Here is a 24,844-nt window from a genome sequence, read left to right as displayed (position 1 = left end):
GAAAGCAGCAAGGCTCAGAAAGATTGCTACAAAAACAACCATTCTATCCTGGATGAGTAGGGTGGGAATAAAATAACATCTTGTGAAAAGATGTTCATCAGTGCGAAGAAAGAGGCCGAGTGAGTGGAAAATACAAGAGGCTAGGCATTAATTTCTAGCTTAGGAATTTGCTCGGAGGTTGCAAAAAATAATCTATAGCTTGAAAAATCACACTTTCTTAAAGACTGAACATACTATCTATCTGAACCTACAGAAGACTGCCAATTTCTACAAATAAATGTTACGTGAAAGATCCCTACTCAGGGATCATCTTTGACTATGTTATGTCTTCCTGAAAGTGAAAGTGAAGCTGCCCAGTCGTGTCTGACTCTTTGCAAGTCCATGGACTGTAGCCCACCATGCTTCTCCTTCCATCGGGTTTTCCAGGCAAGAATACTGGAGCTGGTTGCCATTTCCTTCTCCAGGGGAATCTTCCCCACCCAAGGATTGAACCCAGGGCTCCTGCATTGCAGGCAGATGCTTTACCCTCTGAGCCACCAGGGAAGCCAATGCTCTTCCTCTGTGGTACCTGAGGTTTCAAGTTTAGTTTTCATTTTCTAAGTCTCTTTTTTGTATCTTTAAAATCTAACACATCTTTGAATCTCTGTGTTAATGATACATTTCAAATAGTAGACTCAATTTGAATTAAAAATTAACATTGTTAAGAAGTTATGAAAAGATGGGGCTCTAGATAGTTGGAAAGTGTGGCTTTACAGAGCGTATGGTACAGGGAGAAAGAAAGAGGAGAGAAGTTTCACAAAGATGAAAAGACTGCCACAAAATAACAATTTGTTTTCATGCTTTGCACTGCTGAATGGCTGAACCTACTTTTGTATGAGGAAAAAGTTGCTTAATCTTAATACATGAAAATACAACTAAGATAACCATTCTCTCAATGGTATAGCAAATTGCTGCAAATGCACATATTTTGGAGTCTGTATACATCTAACATACCTCTGTTTCAACATCAAATGCACATGTGTTTCTAGTGCATTGAATTCAATGTTCAGAGTACGTGAGTTTTGCTATCTTAAAACAAGGGTAGGGGTTATGGCTATTTATGTTTAGTAGACACAGATATCATCAACAACACTAATTAGCAGAAACAGTTTCTACTGAGGTACACCTTCTTTTTTTTAAAAAAAAAATGATTACACAGTGTGAATTGAGGACTGTGTCCGAATCCCTTTCTCCTCTCGAATTAATTTGCCACATTCTAAATCCGTAGATAAAGTGGTTCCAGAAGTGGAGTTGGTTGGATGGGTTTGCTTACACTGCAGTCCATAAAAGAAACAAAAAGCCTTGCATGCAAAAGAAATGAGAAAAATATAGAAAAAATGAATAAATCAGAAGCAAAAAAATGAGTGTTTAAATGAAAATTTAAATCAAATGACAATTATGAGAAGCACATTAAAGCATAACATATACAAGCTTTTAATTTTCAAATTAGTTGCACAAAACAAGACACCTCAAGAGCAAATTGAAAGTTAAAACAAAGCAGATCAGTCCATTCTCCCTTTTAGTTAAGGACAGTTTTCTCTAACAAGGTCTAGGAAAGTGGTGCTTAATGTTCTCACAATTGCCTTGTAATTTCGGGAAAATTTTCAGATGAAACTAGGTTGTAATCAATCATCCTCATCTTTGGAGATGTTTCCACTTAAAGAAAGTGGGACTCAGATTATTAATCAGAACTGGGTACATTATTTGGAAGGCCCAGAGCAAAATGGAAATGTAGAGCCCTGTGTTCTAAAGTTGTTAAGGATTTTAAGACATTGATAGTTGAGCCTTAAATTAGCACTGTCATTAATAGTGCACAGTTTCAAAATTCTAACTATTTTTAAATTCACTGGGTACCAGATGCTCTACAATGGGCATGAGCTATGTGTTTAGTTTATTCTCATAGGTTTATGAAGGAATTATCTTTAATCACCATTCTCTAACTCAGAATAGGGTAAATTCTTGGTGTGATTTTTCATCAAAGCTAAAATTAACAGGCAAAAAGGGTTGACTGTTGAAAAACCAACCATAATCCTAATTTGGAAAAATAAAATTTTTCATATTTTATTGTCATCCTGTATTGTTTATCATTTTTTGTGAACTATTCTTTTGCAAAACACACTTTGATAGAGGTAATGTTCAGTTTCAAAATATTGCATTTATATTTTTATATAGACTGCTTTGCATTAGTGCATGTGCTCAGTCCTGAAACTAAGGAGATGCTAACATTTCTCTCAAAGGTTTTTTTTTTTTTATAACTTTTCTAATTTGGGATTTATTTCTTCCTTGCTCTATCTAGGGTTTCTATCTTAAGAGCAAACAACTGTTGAGGAAATTAACCGAGGTTGAAATTTTTGCACTGTCATTTCAAAAAGTGCTAATTGGATTTAGTGTATAAGGTGCTTCCTTCTTCTCATTAATAAATGATGGGCCTACAGTGCCAGCAGCACCTGGCAGGGATTCAAGAGCTCTTTGCTCTAATTCAAAAATGGCTCTTCTTGGCATCTGATTCAATAGACTTACGAAAAGGGGAAGCATCCTTAATACCCCTAAGCTTAAGACAGAGAGCACAAACCCCAAACTAACCCATCTTAGAAAGAGATGACTCACCTGTTCAATATCATTGTTCTTTCGGGATTTGTAAATAAATTCTCCAATGGCTACAAATACAGAAAGGACCAATCCAGCAGCCAGAACAATGAAGATGCCCCCAATATTTTCTACTCCCAGAGCACTGGCTTCTTTGTTGTCTTCTTCTGGACAGCCATTTCCCCGCCACCATTTTTCTTTCATCATATGCAGTTTCCCCTCTTCTTGTAATTGAAGAATAGCAATAGTAATTTTATCCCGGTAAGGAGAGCCTGTAAGTGGGGATATTTGGATATTGGTTACCAAAAGGTTGAAGAAGATGCAAAGAAGGGTTATCATCTTAGAGGTTACTTACAGGTAACTTACAGCTGTCTTAGAGGTAACTACTCACAGCTATTGGAAAAACCTCAGTCTACAAATTGGCCAACAAAGGGCAAGGAAGCTCAATCCTATATTTTGAAGGATCTAAATAATTGGAAAGGACAAAGCTGACATGCTGAGATGAGCTATTACCCAGATTGTTCCTTTTAAATTAGGAACAGCTGAGCTGGGAATTCCATGACATCCTGTTGTTTCTGGTGAGTTTCCTATGAACCCACATTAGAGAATTTCATCATTTCAGTTCCATTTTTTTCTAGGCTTTTGGATGTCTAATATTATGACAGCTCGGCTAGATGATCACCTGTGCCATTTCTTCTTCCTATGGGAGTAGCTAGACATTTCCTAGTCTCCTTTACCATACCTTGTGGTGACTGACCAATTTCTAGCCACTGGGAGCTAAAGTGCTGTATGACTATTCCCAGTCCTGTCTCATGAATCCTCCCAACATGATCCTCTACTGTCTCCCTCTCTTTCCTCAAATACTCAGCAAGGAGGAAACAATTTTAAGACACTAGGGATAGTGGAACCACTGGTTAGAAAGGGCTTGGGTCCCAGGATGACTGAATGAATCAGAGTCCCTCTCTCAGTCTGCTATTGGATGATAACAAAGTTAAGAAATAAGTATTTCTTGCCGTGGCCATTACAGACTTGCAGAGTAATTAGCTCATACTGACTAATACACTTATTAAGATACTATTAAAAGTAGGTTTTGAATAATTCAAAGGTCTCACAAAACACAGCTAGATTTAGAAAGTTTGCAAGTACTTTATTGATATTATTTATACTCTATCTTCTAGCAATGCCATTGGACTTTTAATTCTCTTATGAGTAGACAGCATCAATATCATCTTGCTGCAGCCACAGCTTGCCCAATACTGGATCCCTATGTTAATCAGAGCAAAGGAAGAGATTTAAAAAAAGAGTGTAAAATTTCTTTATTAAATTTCTCCTTGGGTGCTAAGAGTTTTTGTAAGCTTTTTATTCTACTCAGTAAAAAAGTAGTACACTCTAGGTCTTTCTGTAAACTTTAACATTCTTCTTGGTGGAAAAAGAAAAATGAAAAAAAAAAAAAAAAAAACCACGAAGAAAATATGGCCTCTTAGAACCAGAAGAGAGCTTCAGTCAATTCAGTTCAGTCGCTCAGTCATATCTGACTCTTTGCGGCCCCATGGACTGCAGCACACCAGGCCTCCCTATCACTGACACCCGGAAGAACTTGCTCAAACTCATGTCCATCGATTTAGTGATGCCATTCAACCATCTCATCCTCTGTCATCCCCTTCTCCTACACTTCTCCTCCTGCCTTCAGTCTTTCCCAGCATCAGCGTCTTTTCCAATGAGTCAGTTCTTCGCATCGTGACCAAAGTATTGGAGCTTCAGCTTCAGCATCAGTCCTTCCAGTGAATATTCAGGACTGATTTCATTCAAAATTGACTGGTTAGATCTCCTTGCAGTCCAAGGGTCTCTCAAGAGTCGTCTCCAACACCATAGTTCAAAAGCATCAATTTTTTGGCACTCAGCTTTCTTCATGGTCCAATTCTCACATTTGTACATAACTTCTAGAAAAACCATAGCTTTGACTAGATGAACCTTTGTTAGCAAAATAATGTCTCTGCTTTTTAATATGCTGTCTAGGTTGGTCATAGCTTTTCTTCCAAGGAGCAAGCATCCTAATTTCATGGCTGCAGTCACTATCTGCACTGATTTTGGAGCCCAAGAAAATAAAGTCTCTCACTCTTTCCATTGTTTCCCCATCTATTCACCATGAAATGATGGGACTTGTTGCCATGATTGTAGTTTTCTGAATGTTGAGTTTTAAGTCAGCTTTTTTACTCTCCTGCTTTATCTTCATCAAGAGGCTCTTCAGTTCCTCTTCCCTTTCTGCCATAAGGGTGGTGTCATCTGCATATCTGAGGTTATTGATATTTCTACTGGCAATCTTGAGTCCAGCTTGTGCTTCATCCAGCCTGGCATTTCGCATGATATACTCTGCATGTAAGTTCAATGAGCAGGGTGACAATATACAGCCTTGACATATTCCTTTCCTAATTTTGAACCAGTCTGTTGTGCCATGCCCGGTTCTAACTATTGCTTCTTGACCTGCATACAGGTTTCTCAGGAGGCAGGTAAGTTGGTCTGGTATTCCCATCTCAGAATTTTCCACAGTTTATTGTGATCCACATAGTCAAAGGCTTTGGCATAGTCAATAATACAGAAGTAGATGTTTTTCTGGAATTCTCTTGTTTTATCTATGATTCAACAGATGTTGGCAATTTGATCTCTGGTTCTTCTACCTTTTCTAAATCCAGCTTGAACAACTGGAAGTTCTTAGTTCACGTACTGTTGAAGCCTGGCTTGGAGAATTTTGAGCATTACTTGGCTAGTGTGTGAGATGAGTGCAATTGTGAAGTAGTTTGAATATTCTTTGGCATTGCCTTTCTTTGGGATTGAAAGAAGAGATCTTAGAATCCATATTATCCAATCCACTTATTTTTAGAACTGAAGAAAATTAGGATGTGAAAATATGGGTGAAATAATAGCTACTGGCAGAGTCAAGAACTTAATTCTCCTGACTCTTTCTTAGTGTTGTATTCATTCACGCTTCTCCCTCCACCACCCCCGCCCCATGTTACCTACCCCTCTCTCACTTGTATCTTATGTTCTAAGGCATGGTTAAAAAAGCAGAAGATTAATATTGTGGCATTTATCATTTTTTCCATCCCTTCCAAGACTTCCTAAAGTCATTGTCAGTACCTCAAAATCAAGTTTAAAAGAAAATCAGAATGTAGAGAAGGAGAAATACTATATGACATCTTTCATATGTGTAATCTAAAAAGAAATGATATAATTGAACTGACTTACAAACAGAAAGAGACTCACAGGCTTAGAGTGAACTTACAATTGCCAAGGGGGGAAGGATGGTGGGAAGCAGTAGTTAGGGAATTTAGGATGGTAGTGTATACACTGCTATATTTAAAATGGACAACCAAAAGGACCTACTGTATAGCACAGGGAACTCTGCTCAATGTTATGTAGTGGTCTGGATGGGAGAGAAGTTTGGGGGAGAATGGATGCATATATATGTATGGCTGAGTCCCTTCACTGTTCACCTGGAAATATCACAAATTGTTAATCAGCTATACCCCAATACAAAAATAAAAGTTTTAAGCAAATGTTTAAAAAAAGATCAAAGTGTTTTGGAGTTAGATTGTGGCTTGTCAGTTGCTGCTGCTGCTGCTGCTGCTAAGTTGCTTCAGTCATGTCCGACTATGTGCGACCCCATACACGGCAGCCCACCAGGCTCCCCCGTCCCTGGGATTCTCCAGGCAAGAACACTGGAGTGGGTTGCCATTGCCTTCTCCAATGCATGAAAGTGAAAAGTGAAAGTGAAGTCGCTCAGTTGTGTCCGACTCTTGGCGACCCCATGGACTGCAGCCTACCAGGCTCCTCTGTCCATGGGATTTTCCAGGCAAGAGTACTGGAGTGGGTTGCAATTGCCTTCTCTGGGCTTGTCAGTTAAAAGTGGATTTCTGGTGAGAAAATGACTCACAAAATCCAAATTAAGATATTGGCTGCTTGTTTAAACATCTCCAGAATAATGGTTAGTGTCAAAATTAGCACATTTAACATACTCATAGTATGTGAGCTTTACTTGAATCATGAGAGCTTTACTTGAATGTACAGAAAGGTGGTTTGAAGAATGTGAGAATGATCATAGGGTAACAATTGCAGCAGTAATCATGGCACTATACACAGTGGGCACTCAGTAAATATTGACTGATGCTCTCCTTCTGCCTTCAGGCTGCATGGTACCTAAAACAATTCAGACAGATGAGATCGGATCTCTGTTTAAAGTTGGTCTCCAAGGAAGGTCATTTCCAGCTTCCTAGTAACCTGTTTAAGCCTTAACTGCTCTCATTCTCTTCAAGTTTTATTTTAAATCCCTCAGGAGGAACATTTCCAGAGCCCTGTCCTGAGAGCCTGTAAGAAACAGTTTTCAATTTTGTGTCGTGACTGAGCTGATTTTGCCCATTGTTGACTGTGAGAAGGAACTTGGAGCCTTGAGTGAGCCAGCCAGGGCAAGACCAGAAGTATGTGGGAATTTTTTATATTTGAATATATTTTAGCTTCAGTTGTTGTTGCTTACATGGACTGAGTGACATTGGAAGTGATTTATGACAAGTCACTTGAAAAAAATATATATGTACACGCATGAATCTTCCTGAATAGCAAACTGATCTTTCTTAAAGAGTCAATTCATCATAGAAGAAACATCTCACAAATTTATCCAACAGCTGTATTCCCAATGGATGCATTCTCTCTGAGGTCTGCCATCTGTTCCAATTATTCCCTCATTGTTTTTGTTTTAAAAGCATGACAGGTTTATAACCACTATGAAAAGTTCCTGGTGTGTATTTTATTTATTTATTTTTTTCATGAGGGAAAGGGAAAAACTCAATTTGGGAATTTGTATGTCAGACGCTGCATGATGTTGGCAAAAGTTAGACTAAATTGGAACATTTAAATCTCTTTATATCATATTATATAAAATACAGTGATATTTATCACAGGGTCAGCCTCCTTCACATGGTGGCATAGTCATTTTCAAAATGCTACATTGGATTCCCTGGTGGTCAGTGGGTAAGAATCCACCTGCAAGTGCAAAGGACATGGGTTTGATCCCTGTGTGTTCAGCCCTGTCTGAGTCTTTGTGACCCAATGGAATGTAGCCTGCCAGGCTCCTCTGTCCATGGAATTCTACAGGCAAGAATACTGAAGTGGGTAAGCCGTTCCCTCCTTTGGGATCTTCCTGACCCAGGGATCAAACACAGGTCTCCTGCAGTGATGGAATATAATATATATATTATATATATAATAACATCTAGCTTCTTCCACCCCATTATCTAAAATGAGGTGACAAGGCTTAGAGAGATGAGGCATTGCTTTTCAAATAAAAAAGAAGCATAGTATCCTTTTAGTTAATGTCTGACTATCCCACTGAGTTCCCTGAAGAGCACAGTTTAAGCAGAGGTAACCAGTTGGGAAAAAGTGTTCGCTTCACTTGAATATTGGCATTTCATCAGGAAAAGTTATTATAAATAAAGGGGCAATAAGGTAGTCACCTGTTCCCTATCCCAATCATTTTGCTGATTTATTTAAAGGACATGCATAACAATAATAATAATATAGTTAATGTCTTTCTGCATATATTTCTAGCACCAAATATATTGCATGGAATCAAATTGGTTATGTATTGACAGTAAAAGGTGAAGAGAGTTGACCTTTATCTGGTTAATCAAGTTAGTATAGATCAGAAATTGAATACAGGCTACTTAATCTTTTTGAAAAAATAAATTTGCTGCCAATTTAAAGCATCAGGAAAGTTCGCCTGAAGTCTGTTTGCTTGTTTTCTCTTCATGAGAAATAGAAGATTTAACAACTTTGTGTATGAATTCCCACAACCAACTGACCTGAAAGGCAGCTGACCCCTTTATGAGTCATGCAGTCGCTAATTCTTCATGGTTGCTACTGTTCCCTATGGCTTCTTCACACAAAGCTTTATTTAATTATGCCTGCTTGATCTCTGTAAGCATCTGAGTTTGTGATCCCTGTATAGTGTTGAGGGAACCAGATAATCCTTTTCAAAAGAGATAAATAATAATCAACCTTGGGTCCTTAATTATCTGATGTAACTTATGATTTCTTATTGGACTAACCAAGTGGTCTAAGATGGCCTCCAATTCCTCCTCTTTGGAATGCTTATCAGAAAATTGCTGCTGACTCACTTGAGAAGAACAGATTGCCACCATACCAGAACCTTACACAATACAGTTTCTGTAGTGAGGGAAATAGATGAGTTTTCTATAGGGAAGCCATTGGCCCTTGAATACAGAATATAGTTCCAGATCTCAGACATGCAGGAAGACTCAGCTGTGTGGGTCTGTATGCCTACAAGATAACAATAACCTTAGACTGTGAAGTGGTACAAAATCAAGGGCAGGACTATTTGGCAAATAGATGGGGAAAAAGTGGAAACAGTGACAGATTTTATTTTCCTGGGCTCCAAAATCACTGTGGATGGTGACTGCAGCCAGGAAATTTAAAAGACATTTGCTTCTTGGAATGAAAGCTATGACAAACCTAGAGAGCATCTTAAAAACAGAGATATCACTTTGCCAAGAAAAGTCCACACAGAGCTATGGTTTTTCCAGTAGTAATCTACGAATGTGAGAGTTGGACCATGAAGTGCGGGGGACTGCCCGTGAAGGGTTAAGTCTTGGGAGCTGCTCGGCAGGTATGCAGAGCCTTAGGCATGGTCCTAAGCTCCCTGTCCCGCCCCCCTTGAAGAATTTTTATAGCCCTTAAGGTCAGGATGTCTTGCAACATGTCATAGAAGATAGATTACTTAGTATACACTGTACACAATGGTAAGGGTCTAGTGATTGTATCCTGAGGTTAAAAAATAATCCTGTACATGTCTTAAGTCACGTACATTATCCTATAAATACTGTAGCCTAATAAAAAAAGTCATCAGCCATTTGTGGTCTGATCCTCTCAACCCCATCTTTTGTCTCTCTTATTTTTCTTAGCGGGGACGCTCCGTTCTCTCCCTGTGCAGGTGCAACTCTTGCTTGTGCTGGCCGCGGCAATGAAGAAGGCTGAGCACTGAAGAAATGATACTTTTGAACTGTGGTGCTGGAGAAGACTCTTGAGAGTGCCTTGGACAGCAAGGAGATCCAACCATTCAGTCCTAAAGGAAATCAACCCTGAATATTTATTGGAAGGACTGATGCTGAAGCTTCAGTACTTTGGCTATCTGATATGAAGAACTGATTCACTGGAAAAGATCTGAATGCTGGGAAAAATTGAGGCAGAAGGAGAAGGGGGCAACAGAGGATGAAATGGTTGGATGGTCTCGCCGACTCAATGGACATGAGTTTGAGCAAACTCTGGGAGACAGTGAAAGACAGGGAAGCCTGGTGTGCTCCAGTCCATGGGGTGGCAAAGAGTTGGACACAACTTAGTGACTGAACAACAAAGACTATTTGGAAATTTTAGATAGTTATTAATGATTGAATCTGCATATTATCTGAGCAAATTATAATTTAATCTTTGACCTCTTCCTTTTGATAGATACAGTTTTGTTTTCTACTTACGTGGAACACTAGCCCTTTAACTTTGTCATCAATATGCTTAGTTAATTTTGCTGTATTCTAGTAAAATTTAATATGGAAAAAACTATATAGGCATGTATTGGAGAACATAATGTAATGAGTGCTAATTTAGAACAATATGTGGGGTAAAATAATAAAATCTATGACCTCAAACATATATGCAGTGGCAGAACTTGAAAGAAATAATGAGTTGAAAGTTTATTAGATTGAAGATCTTGGACTCTTTAATTCGAACGTGTCTATGATCTGTACGGGCATTTCCGTTTTAATTAGTCCATGGAGGGAACTGTAGACTTTCTCAGAATGTGCAGTAGCTATATCTGAGTCCATTCCCTTCTATACTTTGTAATTAACATTCGCCACTTTGGATACTGCCTTGTCTTTCTTACCAATCGGTGTTCCCACTCCATAACCTTTGGAGTCAATGAGGCCCCCGATCTGGGTGAGGTTGCAGTTTCTTTGCGTCACATACTCGATGCTAGTGGACTCCATCAGCAGGGCATAGTCAGTGGTGAGCACTCGATGGATCCCCTCATCACTGTTTTTGACCAGGGCAGTCTGCTGCCTGCTACTCATGAAAGCCCACATCTTCTCATAGGTGGATATCTTCGATTTCTGCAGGGAAACAAACACACCTGCCAGCAGAGAGTGCTGAGAAAATAGGCCCTGAAGCTATTCGAAACCCCAGGGATTCAAACTGTATAGGAAGGATTCTTTCTCTTTAGGTAGGAAACTAATATTGATGATCCTGGGACTTCAGTTTGGTAGTTGTCAAGGAAAAACCCTTGGGGGCACTGAGGCAGCTATGGAGAAAAAAGAGATCCTGCCCCATTGATGTAAGACATTACCTCAAGATCCTTTTGCTGATTTCAGAATGGAAGAGACAATGTTGGTATCAATGACAGCATTTGCCCAGTGAACTCTGGCCACTTAAGAAGAAGACATCAAGGCCCCATGGGCTAAGGGGTGACTAGATCACCCCAGGACTCTATTCATTAATTCCATTGCCTTCAACTACTTAACTTCAGTAGGCATTGTTTTACTGTTCTGGTATGTAAATTTTAACATTCCTTTGCAGGGAGAGCCTTGGGATACAACCCAGAGTTTCTCTGCTTTATTTATGAAAGAACTGCTGATTACTCTTATCTTCTCAGAAAACTTAGAGCAAATGCTCTTTCAGACTGAAATTCAGATCAGAAAACTCTTCTTACTGTCTTCTTATATGCCTTTTTTGTATATGCTTAGCTTTAAATCCCAATTATGTTTTAGATAATGAGGACTAAATTTTTATTTGAAAGTGTTGCATGATTTTGTTTACATTTTGTTTTGTAATTTCCATATTGTTTCCATTTTTTTTTTCTGTATTTGTCTTCATTTGCATCAGCACGTCCCTGTATTAATTTGAAAGATGAAAGACACTAGGGAAATTACTGATAATTTCGAGCAGTCTCTAGCTCACACGTTGTATATGGTACACACACACATATACACACTCACACACACACATACACACATACACACACACACACACACACACACACACACACACACACACACACACACGAGAACATCCTTGGCAGGCACAGGGCTTATCATCTTACCATCTCAGGAGTGTAAAGATGCTTAAAACATGATTTGTGGTCATAAGCAATGAATGAAATATCTGTGAATTCAACGCTAGCGTGGTTACTCATGTTCAAGTGTTCCTGGGGGGTCATTCAATTCCTAAATCTATTTAAGACCTGGGTTAACGCTGTTGGCTTTATGAGTTGAGGGAGGCCAGATGGCTTTATTTTGGGTTGTTAAGCATTTGAAGAGCCCCTTGAGAAAAGTCTCATGAGACAAATAGCAATTCAACAAACAGTACCTTCTAGATACTGGTGTGTTATGGAAACCATTTTGTCATGATCAGGCCTGTGTGAATTACTCCTCACTCTCAGAGATATCTGAAAGTTGGGGTTCATATCACCATGAAAAAGCATGTTTTTGAGGTTGGGGTCAATGCCTAATTTGTTGGGTAATTTTAGCCTAGAAGAGTCTGATAATGCTAAATTTATAATAAAGAGCTACTTGTGCAAGTGCAAAGAGGTCAGTCTGTCTTTTGGTAGTGAATATACTGCTGGGAAAATTATTCCTCCATCAAGAAACTTCTTCAAGGGAAAATATTTTTTTTAGAATTATGAAATTTTAAAGTTGTCAAGAGACTTCAGATACTGGCTCATTCAAACTCCTGTTTTCATAGAGGAGGAAACTTTGGTACAGAAGGTTTGGAGACTTCATGAAAGTCACAAAACTGGTTAATATGTACCATAGGTAATACTGGACCTCAGTGTGAAGTTAGTCACTCAGTTATGTCCAATTCCTTGGTCTTGTGGACTATAGACCACCAGGCTCCTCTGTCCATGGGATTCTCCAGGCAAGAATACTGGAATGTGTTGCCATTCCTTTCACCAGGGGATCTTTCCAACCCAGGGACCAAACCTGAGTCTCCTGCATTGCAAGCAGATTCTTTACCATCTGAGCCACCAGAGAAGCCCCAGACTTCAATCCCCTGCAATCTAATTCAATGGTCTTTCCATGCTTATTTTGAGTAGGTGAATATCAGTCTTGCTAAATTCTCCTGAGAATGATTTTCACCTTATGATCTACCTGTGACACTGTAGCATATATTCAAGAACTCAAATTATGCCCTGAGGTTATTTGTGATTTGGTGTCATGTTAATGCAAACTAGGAGCTAGCCCCACGTAAAAAATCCATGAAACATCTATTTTTCCATTATATTTAAATTTTATTAAAGATAAATATCGTGAATAGGTAGAAAATTGGATTTTTGTGTGTGCGTGGTCTATGGAAGCTAGAGGGCTTTCCAGGTGGAGCTAAGTGGTAAAGAACATTCCTGACAATGCAAGAGACATAAGAGACTTAGATTTGATCCCTAGGTCGAGAATATTCCCTGAGAGGGGCATGGCAACCCACTCCAATATTCTTGCCTGCAGAATCCCATGGAAAGAGGAGCCTGGAAGGCTACAGTCCATAGAGTTGCAGAGTCAGACATGACTGAAGCGACTTAGCTTGCATGCATGGAAGCTGAGGACAAAACAAAGTAAAAGATCAGTTCATTCATAAGAAATAGACCACCTGGGGAGGAGTCCTTCTTGGAATTTATGTATTGAAGGACATGGAAAAAGATGAGAAGATTCAACTGAAAACCTATATACTTGTTATTGATCCCAATCAATTGTGGTTCTCAAATCGTCTGCAGTGAAGGACTGTCTATGTTTTCACTCCAGGGCAGACCTATCTGGAGTCCTACTGTGTTATGGTAGGTAGGGATTCATATCACTCATACCAGGTGTGGCTCACCAGATTAAATTTTGACAGACTTCAAAGTGGTCTATATTCAAGAAGTATCCATTAATCATGATCTTGATGCCACCACAATATCTGAGAGCCACAGCACTTCTAAACTCTTATTCTCGTTTTATTTTTTAATCTTATTGCAGGTTGGTAACACAATGTTTCCTGAATCAACACATATCATATCACACTTTGACTAGAACCACTCACGACTAAGTGACTGAACTGAACTGAACTGTAGAGCTGATGGGACTTCCCTGCTGGCTCAGTGGTAAAGAATCCACCTGCCAGTGCAGGAGATGAGTTGGATCCCTAGGTGGGGAAGATGCCCTGGAGAAGGAAATGGCAATCCACTCTAGTATTCTTGCCTAGAAATCCCATGGGCAGAGGAGTCTAAAGGGCTACAGTCCATGGGGTCACAAAGAGTTGAACACAACCTACCGATGGAACAATAACAACAAATTTAGCTGAAGGTCATTAATTAATTCAGGGTCATGACCATGACCTTAAGGTTGGAGTAGGTTTGGAGTAGAAGGTTGATCTTGGCTTGAGTTCCCTGAAGTGCTAGAAGGGAAATCTAGCTGGCATGGAGTGTGACTCATTGAGGGCAGAAATTTTCCTCGGTAAGAAAATGGTCACTTGGTGGAAGACTTGGTCAAGTAGAAGGCATAGGGAACATTCTAAATTTCTCTGGGCCCCTCCTGCTATGTTTGCTCCAGCCTAATAGTGGGAAACATAATAGCACCCTTCTGGTTTCATTTCAAGTTTTCTTTCCTCGTTTATAAAGTTGTGGGACTGCCTTCTATTCTACATTTGAAAAACTGGGGAGCTTAGATAGAAAGACCCAGAATGTGGCTAAGAAATAACCTTTTTACAGTTAAAACTATCTGTAGATGGCTTGAGCACTAGGATATAGTGCATTTTCTACCACTGGGAACTTACAAGGAGAATTTCACTGTTGGACAAGTTTCACTTAAGGATCCTTCACCTCCTAGGTTCCACTCTTCAGACCAGCCTTTTTTCACATTACTTATGCAGGTCCTGACTTCAGCAATAGTGAAGTGACACCCAGGTGTCATGTTGATTCAAGAGCCAATACACAGTGAAGGTCTCTTTCCCCCTTATTTTTGAATTCCATCCTCTGCTATACTATGTTTTGCAATATTTATTTTCTGTTTGGTCAGAAAGTACTATTTTAAGAGTAATTAAATTAAGTTTATTTTTTAATACATAAATTTTAAGACACAAATCTTAGTAATTCTTAAAAATAAAAGCATGCTTTATGGAACATTGTCATAAATATTAAAAGACCAAGCAAATCGTTTGAATGGCAGTTTGGATGTTTTTGCACTTCTAAATCTTCTACAGCCTCAGCCTGCTAAATTGCTCTAAATGATACATGTTTAAAAAGAAGAGACAGTGATTGCATTTTATTTCATCGAATATGTCAAAGGTTAATTAGAAGATTTGTAAAGTACTCTGAGCTTATCAAAAATCACTAAAACTGAAAAGTCCTCATTTATTAAATCTGAAATTCTTTAGTGTTTTTTTTTAATCTTACAGGGGCATCAAGGTTTAAATACATTTACTTTGTCTAATTAAACCTGATTATATGGCTATTCTGATGCTGATGAAAGGTTGTTGTCAAAGAATAAGCATTTTTTTTAATCTAAAATTTGTTATAAGGGAGTATATCACCATTTGATGACTTGTTTATTTCTCTTTTTTCTCTCATAATTCTTGCAGGTTAAACACTCAATGGGAAATGATTTACAATTGGTCTCTGTGCACTTAAAAACTGCTTATTGAAAATAGCAGTAATAACCAGCACATGCAGTGTTTACTGTGTGCCCAAAATGATTCTAAGCACTTTGCATTATTAATCCATTTAATCTTCACAGTGTTCATATGAGAAAGATACCATTATTATTTCTCCTTTACAGATGAGGAAACAGAATGCCATATAAAGAAATGATGAAACTAGGACCTGATCCTAGCAATCTGGCTCTAGGGTATGTGTTCTTAACTAATAGGGAATCAACTATTTGTTTTAACACAGAGAACATCAAAATTATGACTTGGCTGACATTTTAACATCATTAACACATTTTCTAAAAAAATAATTTCAGTAAAAAGCTGTGGCACCTTTCTATTATAACTAGTGCTGCTGCAATTATTGTAGTCATCACACAATGCATGGAAACAATTTACATGAATTTAGACAGCTTATATTTGTTTAGACAAAAAATAATTAGTGTTTTGGGAACTGCAACAGTTGTAACCTGAAAAGAAATGTAGGTATTGTTTATATTTTTTCTTTTAACAGCATTTTCAATTTCATAGAGTTTCATTGGTTTCAGTTGCAGGGTTTTTACTATTTTTTTCTACTATTTTTATTTTACTATTTTACAGGTAAAATACGTGTGAATTGTGGAGTGTAATACAATCCTAAGACTGATAGTATGTGCATTTTATAGACCTAGCCCTCTAATATTTTATTTTTACTGAAATACATCACATTATTTCTTCAACCAGGTTATAGGGCTTCTACAGTAAAGATGTGTAATCCCATTATTCAGTAGAATGAATAACTGCAATTCTATTTCAGACCAACATATATAAAGATTATATATATATATATATATATATATATACACACACACACACACACACACCTATTTATACACTTATTTTTACATATATCCATAACCCCACACAAATACCCTAAGGATAGATTATTGATATTTGATTTTTGCTATCTTGTAAACAAATGGTCTTCTAAATATGGTAAATACATACTTATAGAACAAATAAAATACCAAAGACAATTACATTTCAAAATGTCATCTCTGACTTACTTTTATTTTAGATAGACATTGATTAAAAAAAAAAAAATGCGACTTCCCTGACATTGATTTTTAAAAAACATGGGATTTCCCTGGTGGTAAAATGGATAAGAATCCACTCGCCAATGCGAGGGACACAGGTTCGGTCTCTGGTCCAGGAGAATTCCTCATGCTGTAGAGCAACTGAGCCTAGGCTTGTGAGCCTGTGCTCTAAAGCCAGTGCTCTGCAACAAGAGGAGCTGCTGCAGTGAGAAGCCCATGAACCACAGGTGGGGAGTAGTCTCCACTCACTGCAAACTAGAGAAAACCCACGCAGCAACAAAGACCCAGTGCAACCGCGAATAAATAAACAATAAAATTTAAAAAATTAAAAAACCTTAAAAATCAATCAAAGACGCAGAAATCAGCCATGCAGTCATCCAAACTTGTAAAGCAGATATATCAGAGGTGAACCATTGCCTTAAAAGCAATCATTTCCCTTAACACACGATTGAAGTGAAGTGAAAGTTTCTCAGTCATCTCCACCTCTTTGCGACCCCATGGACTGTAGTCCACTAGGCGCCTTTTTCCATGGAATTCTCCAGGCAAGAATACTGGAGTGGGCAACCTTTCCCTTCTCCAGGGGACCTTCCAGACCCAGGGACTGAACTTTGGTCTCTCGCATTACAGGCAGATTCTTTACCATCTGAGCCACTAGGGAAGTTTAACACATGATTACATATATTATTTCTTTAAATAATAAGTTATCCTGGATTTTTAAAACTATGATTTAATTTACAAAAGTCGCTTTGAAGAAAGCATTCTCAGATGAAAGCATTTATACTATAGTGAGGGGCTTCTATCTTTCAAATGTATTAATATAGACTATGATCATTCCAGTTGATTATGCTCTTACCTTGAATTGACAGAAAGTTACGACATTTGCAGAATCTCCTAGGTTTTTAAAAATTCATGTGTTCCCTTTAACAATTTCCCTCAGTGGGATTTAAACACCTTTGCTAAAACATTTTTCATGTTTTTCTCCTGTCCAGAATTAAAGATTGGTCCCTTACAGGCAATGTATCAGGCACTGAAACAGGTTAACTTTAACTGACCTCATGGATTTCTCCCTAAGCAATACATTTTTAAACTATAGGTACTTGGCAGTTTGAACACTCATGGCAGGATTGGCTGGATCTTTCAAACAAGAGCTAATAGCTCCTATGTGAAGACTTCCTTCCTCTGCAGAGAAGTTTGTGAAATGTCTTTCATTTTGTGCTTCGTTACATGACTATTTCCGTCTGAAACCTGTCTGCCTATAATGGCTCATTGCTTCGGATGCACTGGTGCAGCACTGGGGCAGTAACTTTCTTGAAATATCTTTTGAATTAATGGAAGTACCTAGCCACTCTCTGGAAGGAGATTATAAAGGTTAGAGACTCCCTTATTCCCACAGCAGGTCCAAAGTCCCCAGACCATGAAAGCCAGCAATGACAAACCTGTTACGATATTTTAAAAAATCTATTTCATTCAAGTCATTTTAGACCGAACCATGATCTAATCTGTGTAATCCTCTAACTTGGGTCTGAGATGATTTTTACAAGGCTAGCTTTTACTGAGAGTAAGTCTACGGGGTCGCACAGAGTCGGACACGACTGAAGTGACTTAGCTTAGCAGCAGCTTTTACTGAGAGTCATTTTTTACATGAGTATTTTCTATTCTGGGTTCACAAGGACTTTTCCTATGTTCACACCACTTCCTGTCTGCATAAGGCATGCTACTTAATCACATGCTGAATTGTATTTAACAGGTCTGTGCACATCTTGTCTCTTTATTGCTGTTCAGGTTTTTCAGCCTTGAGCAAAACTTTATATCCTCCCTTTCCTATCTCTTACAGTGCCAACTTCAAGTACTGGTCAAAGTGGAGATCTTGGAAAAATGTCTAAATTGAACTGAATTGTGTTGAACTGCCTCATTCTTCTTCTCAGCTGAATTCTAAGGGCAGCCTCACCATCTGCTGCTTATCTACCATCTGGAAGCGGTTCTTCTGCAAATGCCTGTATGTGCTCAGCAAGCTTCCAAGGACTAAGTTTTTCGTCTGACTTGGCCTCTGAAAGTCTTTGAGATTTGGGCACTGGCACTCTCTGGAATTTTTCTGTCCAGTACCAGAAGCCACACCACCTAGGGACCACTGATGGTGAGGAATCTGAACAGAGACCAAACTAGAGAGGGTTTTTTTTTTTTTCTCTTTCTTTAATTCAGAAAGTTGAAAAAGTAGGACTAATAGGTAGGAATAAGAATTGGATGCTAATGGTGATGATGTTGTAGGTGATAATTATAATAATCTTTAGCATTTTTTCTCTTTTTTTATTTAACAGTTTTCTTGTTTATAATTTGCCAAGTAGAGCAAATAGTATTACAAGCACACTACCTCTATTAAGTTATGTATTTCTTAAAATAATATTTCAAGGTACAGAGGATTTAATAACTTACCAAGGTCTACATAGCTAATGGGGCTTCTCCAGTGATTCAGCAGTAAAGAATCTGCCTGCAATGCAGGAGATGCAGGTTCGATCCCTGGGTCAGGAAGATTCTCTAGAGGAGGGCATGGCAACCCATTCTAGTACTCTTGTCTGGAGAATCCCATGGACAAAGGAGCCTGGCGGGCTACAATCCATAGGGTCGCAAAGAGTTGGACATGACTGAAGCAACTGGGCACATATGCACACATACAGCTAATAAGCAGTAATATCAGAATTTGAACCCAGGCTATCTGGCTTCAGAACAAAGCTCTCCTCTAAGTTTTAATTTTATACTAGTTATATCTCCTGAGAAGACTGGCTGGGATCCCTAATCTCTGAACAATGAACCCAAATCAGTATTCTTGGATGATAGTTTGCAAGAGGCATTGAGAAAAACCCTTGTTTTAGGCCTTAAATGATTCTTCAGATTTTAACATGAGAATCATTTCTTCACCTAGGAAAAAGATACGAGTTGCTAAACTGTCACTGTGAAACCAAAGTTTGGGCTATTCCATTTGTCCAAAGGTAATTAATGGAATTAATAATTACAAGGAGAAAAAGCAATTTTTCACATGTCCTACTTTTTATGAGATGTGGAGAAGATTAGAACCTTTGTGTATTTGGGTGCCACTGCTCTCAACGTTGTGTGTAAGAAAGAAAATGGCCTTAGGAAATCTGCTCTCAAGTTATGTCCATAGATCTTGAACTGACCACTCTTTGTACCTCCTGAGATGCTGGGTTGGTCTCAGAGAGTGGGGAGGGCAGGAAAGTCTATCATTCAGGATTTTGAAACAATTGAAAGCAAGCAATTCAACAGCAGAGAGCTGAGAAACCAATATAATTAATATCATATTATCGATTAGTATTCTCCTGAGTAGAAAATAACAAGATAATTTGTTTAAAAAGTTTTCTTATATGAAGTCTCTTGAAGTTCTGAATTATTAACATACTGATTTATAAAAAGATTCCATTTAAAAATTGATAGATAGATTTGTCCAACAAGGACAAATAAAAGGTCTCCTTATACTTGGAGAATCTCCTAAAACATCTTCGACAGCCCCTGGACAGTTGATAAAACACCCTGCCTTTCTTTAACTTTGACCTGGTAATTGGTCTCCTGGTGACTGACACCCTGTTATCAAATAGGCATTATATCATCCACAGTGCTAAGGTCTTTAAGACTCAGGTGCAGATGACCCTGTGGAAGTATAATGTTTAATAAGCATCATTCACTAAATGCCCTTGGTCACAAAACTTAAAATTATTCTTTATTTTAATGGGCATTAGCGTATAGGTATCTTGAGGTGCCCATCTACAAAACTTTGTGAATATACATGTATTCGAATTTATGATTTAACCCCAGTTCTTTGTGTAAATAGAGTCCCTGGTGATCACTGTGATTGTTCTATGAAGGAAAACTATTTTGACCTCCCTGGTCTTAGACAAGTCATACCGTGACCCAGCACTTGATTAATAAATGTCAGTTTATTCTCTCAGCCTTGTCTGAATTCAGATGATGAATAGTGAAACCTCATCTGAGCTATTTTTAAAAAAATAGCTTTTTTTTCCACATTGAAAATAAAATATCCCAAATCTGAAATATAAGGGCAGGTTGTCTGCAAGAATAGCAGTCTAGATTAAAAAAAAAAAAAGTCAGCAACTTTGGATGGAAATTTTAGTGAGCGACTTCTGGTCACTTTTCAAGCAGTATGTATGTGTGGGGGTGTGTGGGTGTGGGGGTGTGGTATATGTGTGTGTGGTATATGTGTCTGTGTGTGTGTGTGTTGTGGTATGTGTGTGCTCAGTCATGTCCTACTCATTGTAACCCCATGAACTGTAGTCTCTCAGGCTCCTCTGTCCATGGGATTTCCCAGGCTAGAATACTGAAGTGGTTCCCATTTCCTTCTCCAGGGGATCTTCCTGACCCAGGGATCACACCTGCGTCTCCTGAATTGGCAGGCAGATTCTTCACTACTGGTGCCACCTGGGAAGCCCTTTTCCAGCAGAACCTCTACTAAAAGCATCTCCTGTTTGTGTCCCAGAGACAAAATGTGAAGAGTTAGTGCACTTTGCTTATGGATTTTAGTAATTTCCATCATCCTTTTCAGCTTTCAACTGCCTATTCTTCAGCTGTGAAACAACTTAGAATCATCTTGAAAGCAAAGAGTCGGCTTCACCATTTGGATGTGCCAAAGGGATATTTTGTGGATATTGAGTGTGATGAAAAAGTGCTTCTTAGAAATTTCCTTGTGACTGAGTACGAATGGAATCCATATGGGCAAGAGTCATTACATCCCCAACAGTAGATCAGAATGTGCTAAGCTAGACCAGGTAAAGGAAGCTTTCCTTATTGATTCCACAACCTAAGAGAGGATACTGTCTTTGATTAAGAGAGAAAGGGAAGGAGGGACACCGTATTGGCACAGCAGAGATGATGCATTAATGTAGAGCCAGGTCAGAACTGAGTCCTCGTGACTTTAACTGCTGTCACTCAGTGACAGGGTAGAACTACCCTGAGAGCTAAAAAGCTGGCATGTTTCTTTCCCTTGCAGAATAATCCAGTTTAAAATCCCCGAGTATGGATCCCTCTGAAGCTTTCTGACAGCTTGCCTCCCTCAAGGGGAAAACTAAATCGGATTTAGTCCTTGTTCTCTTTTTGCAAATAAATTCCTTCTTGATAAATAGGGTTGCTGGGCTACGAGATAACTTGTAAATCGAGGAACATAGAATGGCTTCTCTTCCTCTGTGGATCTCTCTGTATCCTTCTTGCTATGGTCTGAGGTTCCCCCCAAAATCCATACGTTGAAATTCTGGCCCCCCATGGTGATGGCATAAGGAGGTGAGGTGTTGGGGAGGTGTTTGAGTCATGAGGATGGAGCCATGAATGTGATTAGTGCCCTTATAAAAGAGGATCCTAAAAGACCTTTGCCCCTTTTACCACAGGAGGACACAGCATGAAATCTGCAACCTGGAAGAGAGCCCTCATTCAACCATTCTGGACCCCAATCTTGAATTTCAGCCTCCAGAATTGTGAGAAATAAATGTCCATTGTTTATAAACTTCCCAGTCTGATGTTCTGTTATAGCAGCCTGCACAAATACACTGCTTCACGTCCCTCCCTTCTTTTTCTTTTTTCTTTCTCTGATAGAATTCATCTCTCTTAGATTTCATCAGTGCATTTGCTCATTTATTAAAAACATATTTTCTGAGTGTCTACTATCCTTTACTAGGTATCTGTTATGTTCCAGGTACTGTTTCAGCTTCTGAGGATATAAATGACAAACAAAAGAGACCAATTTTCTATCCTCAAGATGCTTATCTTCTAGAACTCTCTGAAGTTTGACTGAACTCTGGCTCTCCCATCAATAGCTTTATAAATCTGTGGCAAGTTATTTAATGGAGCTATGCCTCATTTCATCCCAATCCCAAAGAAAGACAATGCCAAAGAATGTTCGAACTACGACACAATTGCATTCATCTCACACACTAGCAAAGTAATGCTCAAAATTCTCCAAGCTAGGCTTCAACAGTATGTGAATGGTGAACTTCCAGATGTTCAAGCTGTATTTAGAAAAGGCAGAGGAACCAGCGATCAAATTGCCAACATCCGTTGTATCATCAAAAAAGCAGGAGAGTTCCAGAGAAACATCTACTTCTACATTATTGATTATGCCAAAGCCTTTGAGTGTGTGGATCACAACAAACTTTGGAAAATTCTTAAAGAGATGGGAATATCAAACCACTTGACCTGCCTCTTAAGAAATCTTTATGCAGGTCAAGAAGCAATAGTTAGAAATGGATATGGAACAACAGACTGGTTCCAAATCAGGAAAGGTGTATATCAAGGCTGTACATTGTCACCCTTCTTATTTAACTTATATGTAGAATATATCATGCAAAACGCTGGGCTGGATGAAGCACAAGGTGGAAACAAGATTGCCAGGAGAAATATCAATAACCTCAGGTGAGAAGATGACATCACTCTTATGGCAGAAAGTGAAGAGAAACTAAAGAATCTCTTGATGAAAGTGAAAAAGGAGAGTGAAAAAATTGGCTTAAAACTCAACATTCAGAAAACTAAGAGCATGGCATCTGGTTCTATCATTACTTCATGGCAAATGGATGGGGAAACAATGGAAACAGTGAGATACTTTATTTTGGGGGACTCCAAAATCACTGCAGATGGTGACTGCAGCCATGAAATTAAGACTCTTGCTCCTTTGAAGAAAAGCTGTGACCAACCTAGACAGCATATTAAAAAGAAGAGACATTACTTTGCCAACAAAGGCCCGTATAGTCAAACTATGGTTTTTCCAGTAGTCATGTATGGATGTGAGAGTTGGAATGTAAAGAAAGCTGAGTGCTGAAGAATTGATGCTTTTGAACTGTGGTGTTGGAGAAGACTTTTGAGAGTCCCTAGGACTGCAAGGAGATCCATCAAGTCCATTCTAAAGGAGATCAGTCCTGGGTGTTCACTGGAAGCACTGATGCTAAAGCTGAAACTCTAATACTCTGGCCACCTGATGTGAAGAACTGACTCACTGGAAAAGACCCTGGTGCTAGGAAAGATTGAAGGTGGGAGAAGGGGCTGACAGAGGATGAGATGGTTGGCTGACATCACCTACTTGATGGACTTGAGTTTGAGCAAGCTCCTGGAGTTGGTGATAGACAGGGAGGCCTGGTGCGCTGCAGTCCATGAAAAGAGTTGGACATAACTAAATGACTGAACTGAACTGAGAGACCAAAGTGAACTGAACTGATGCCTCACTTACTTTCCTACTAGTGCCTCAGAAGGTAAGGAATCTGCCTGCAATGCAGGAGACCTAGGTTCGATTCCTGGGTTGGGAAGATCCCTTGGAGAAGAGCATGGCAACCCACCACCATATTCTTGCCTGGAGAATCCTATGGTAGAGGAGACTGTCAGGCTATCGTCCATAGCATTGCATAGAGTGGATATGACTTAAGTGTCTTAGCACGCATGTATATATGCCTTATTTTCCTCATCATACAATGGGGATAATATGAGTTTTTTCCTCAGTTGCCCTTTATAAGGATAAAATGAGATAATATATTTAAAGTGTTTAGGAGCAGAGTGTGTGGCTATGAGCTAGTGTGTAATGCATGCATCTTGTCTCCCTGTCCTTGTTTGAACTCTCATCACGGTGTTTCTCCCTGAGATGCTTATTGTCTCATTTGCCCAGTCACCCCAGAAACTTACCCTGGCCTCATTTTCAGGACCAGGGAGCAAGCAGGAGCCTGATCTGAAAATGCCCAGGGAGCAGCAGTTGTGAGACTAGTGCCGCATTATTTCAATGAAAAGCACTATCCAAGAATACTTTAATGTGTTGACCCTAGGGTCCTGCCAGGTGATGTGGGGACCAACAGTTTTTTATGAGCAGAAACAAATCAAAATAAGGTTAAAGGATACTGTGTGAATTCAGTGATTGATTGGACGGTGGCAGGGTCAGATCTATGGCTTTTTCAAAGCATAGCCTCTCCCTCTTTTTATATTTATGATGTGCATCTTAATAAGCAGTATTCTTGCCAGGAAAATCCCATGGATAGAGGAGGCTGGCGGGCTACAGTCCATGGGGTTTCAAAGAGTCGGACACAACCGAGCACACGCTCTATGTATACTATACTATACTATACTATACTATAGTAGTCGTAGAATCTTCTCTGCTTCTACTTGCCCCTTTCCCAATACTCTAAAACTTTTTGATATTGGTGAAAAAGATAAGTCATTTCAGACATTTTTTCAGACATACTCAATTCTGCTTTAGCAGTGTCCCTCGGTCCTATATGCCTTGCAGGTCACTTTCCTGCTTTCTGACAAGTATTGTGATGAATTACTAGCTGGGGGTAGCTTGTGTTTCTTCACACTATTGATTTTAGGAAAATTTAAGCTTTCAGAAAGTTGGAAAGCAAATATTTAAAGTCATTTGTCCTGAAAACAAC

The 24,844-nt window shown here is 38.9% G+C and overlaps 1 protein-coding gene across 9 annotated transcripts in view; it reads right to left on the bottom strand.

The window, feature by feature from the left end:
* GRIK1 (glutamate ionotropic receptor kainate type subunit 1) overlaps positions 1–24,844 on the bottom strand; it is a 466,511-nt gene that overhangs the window by 16,934 nt on the left and 424,733 nt on the right. For 6 of the 9 annotated variants that reach the window (XM_068967473.1, XM_068967638.1, XM_068967554.1 and 3 more), the window contains 2 exons: positions 10,571–10,796; positions 2,647–2,897 (listed from right to left, as the gene is read on the bottom strand). In XM_068967473.1, the coding sequence (XP_068823574.1) occupies positions 2,647–2,897; positions 10,571–10,796 (477 nt within the window). Of the gene's footprint in view, positions 1–1,190; positions 1,341–2,646; positions 2,898–10,570; positions 10,797–24,844 lie in introns of those variants that run through there. The other 3 variants (XM_068967721.1, XM_068967889.1, XM_068967965.1) reach the window with 1 other exon arrangement.

This window comes from Capricornis sumatraensis, chromosome 1, assembly GCF_032405125.1.
Source record: "Capricornis sumatraensis isolate serow.1 chromosome 1, serow.2, whole genome shotgun sequence".
In the NCBI taxonomy this organism is placed as follows: domain Eukaryota; kingdom Metazoa; phylum Chordata; class Mammalia; order Artiodactyla; family Bovidae; genus Capricornis; species Capricornis sumatraensis.
This window is presented reverse-complemented; position numbering and strand designations above follow the sequence as displayed.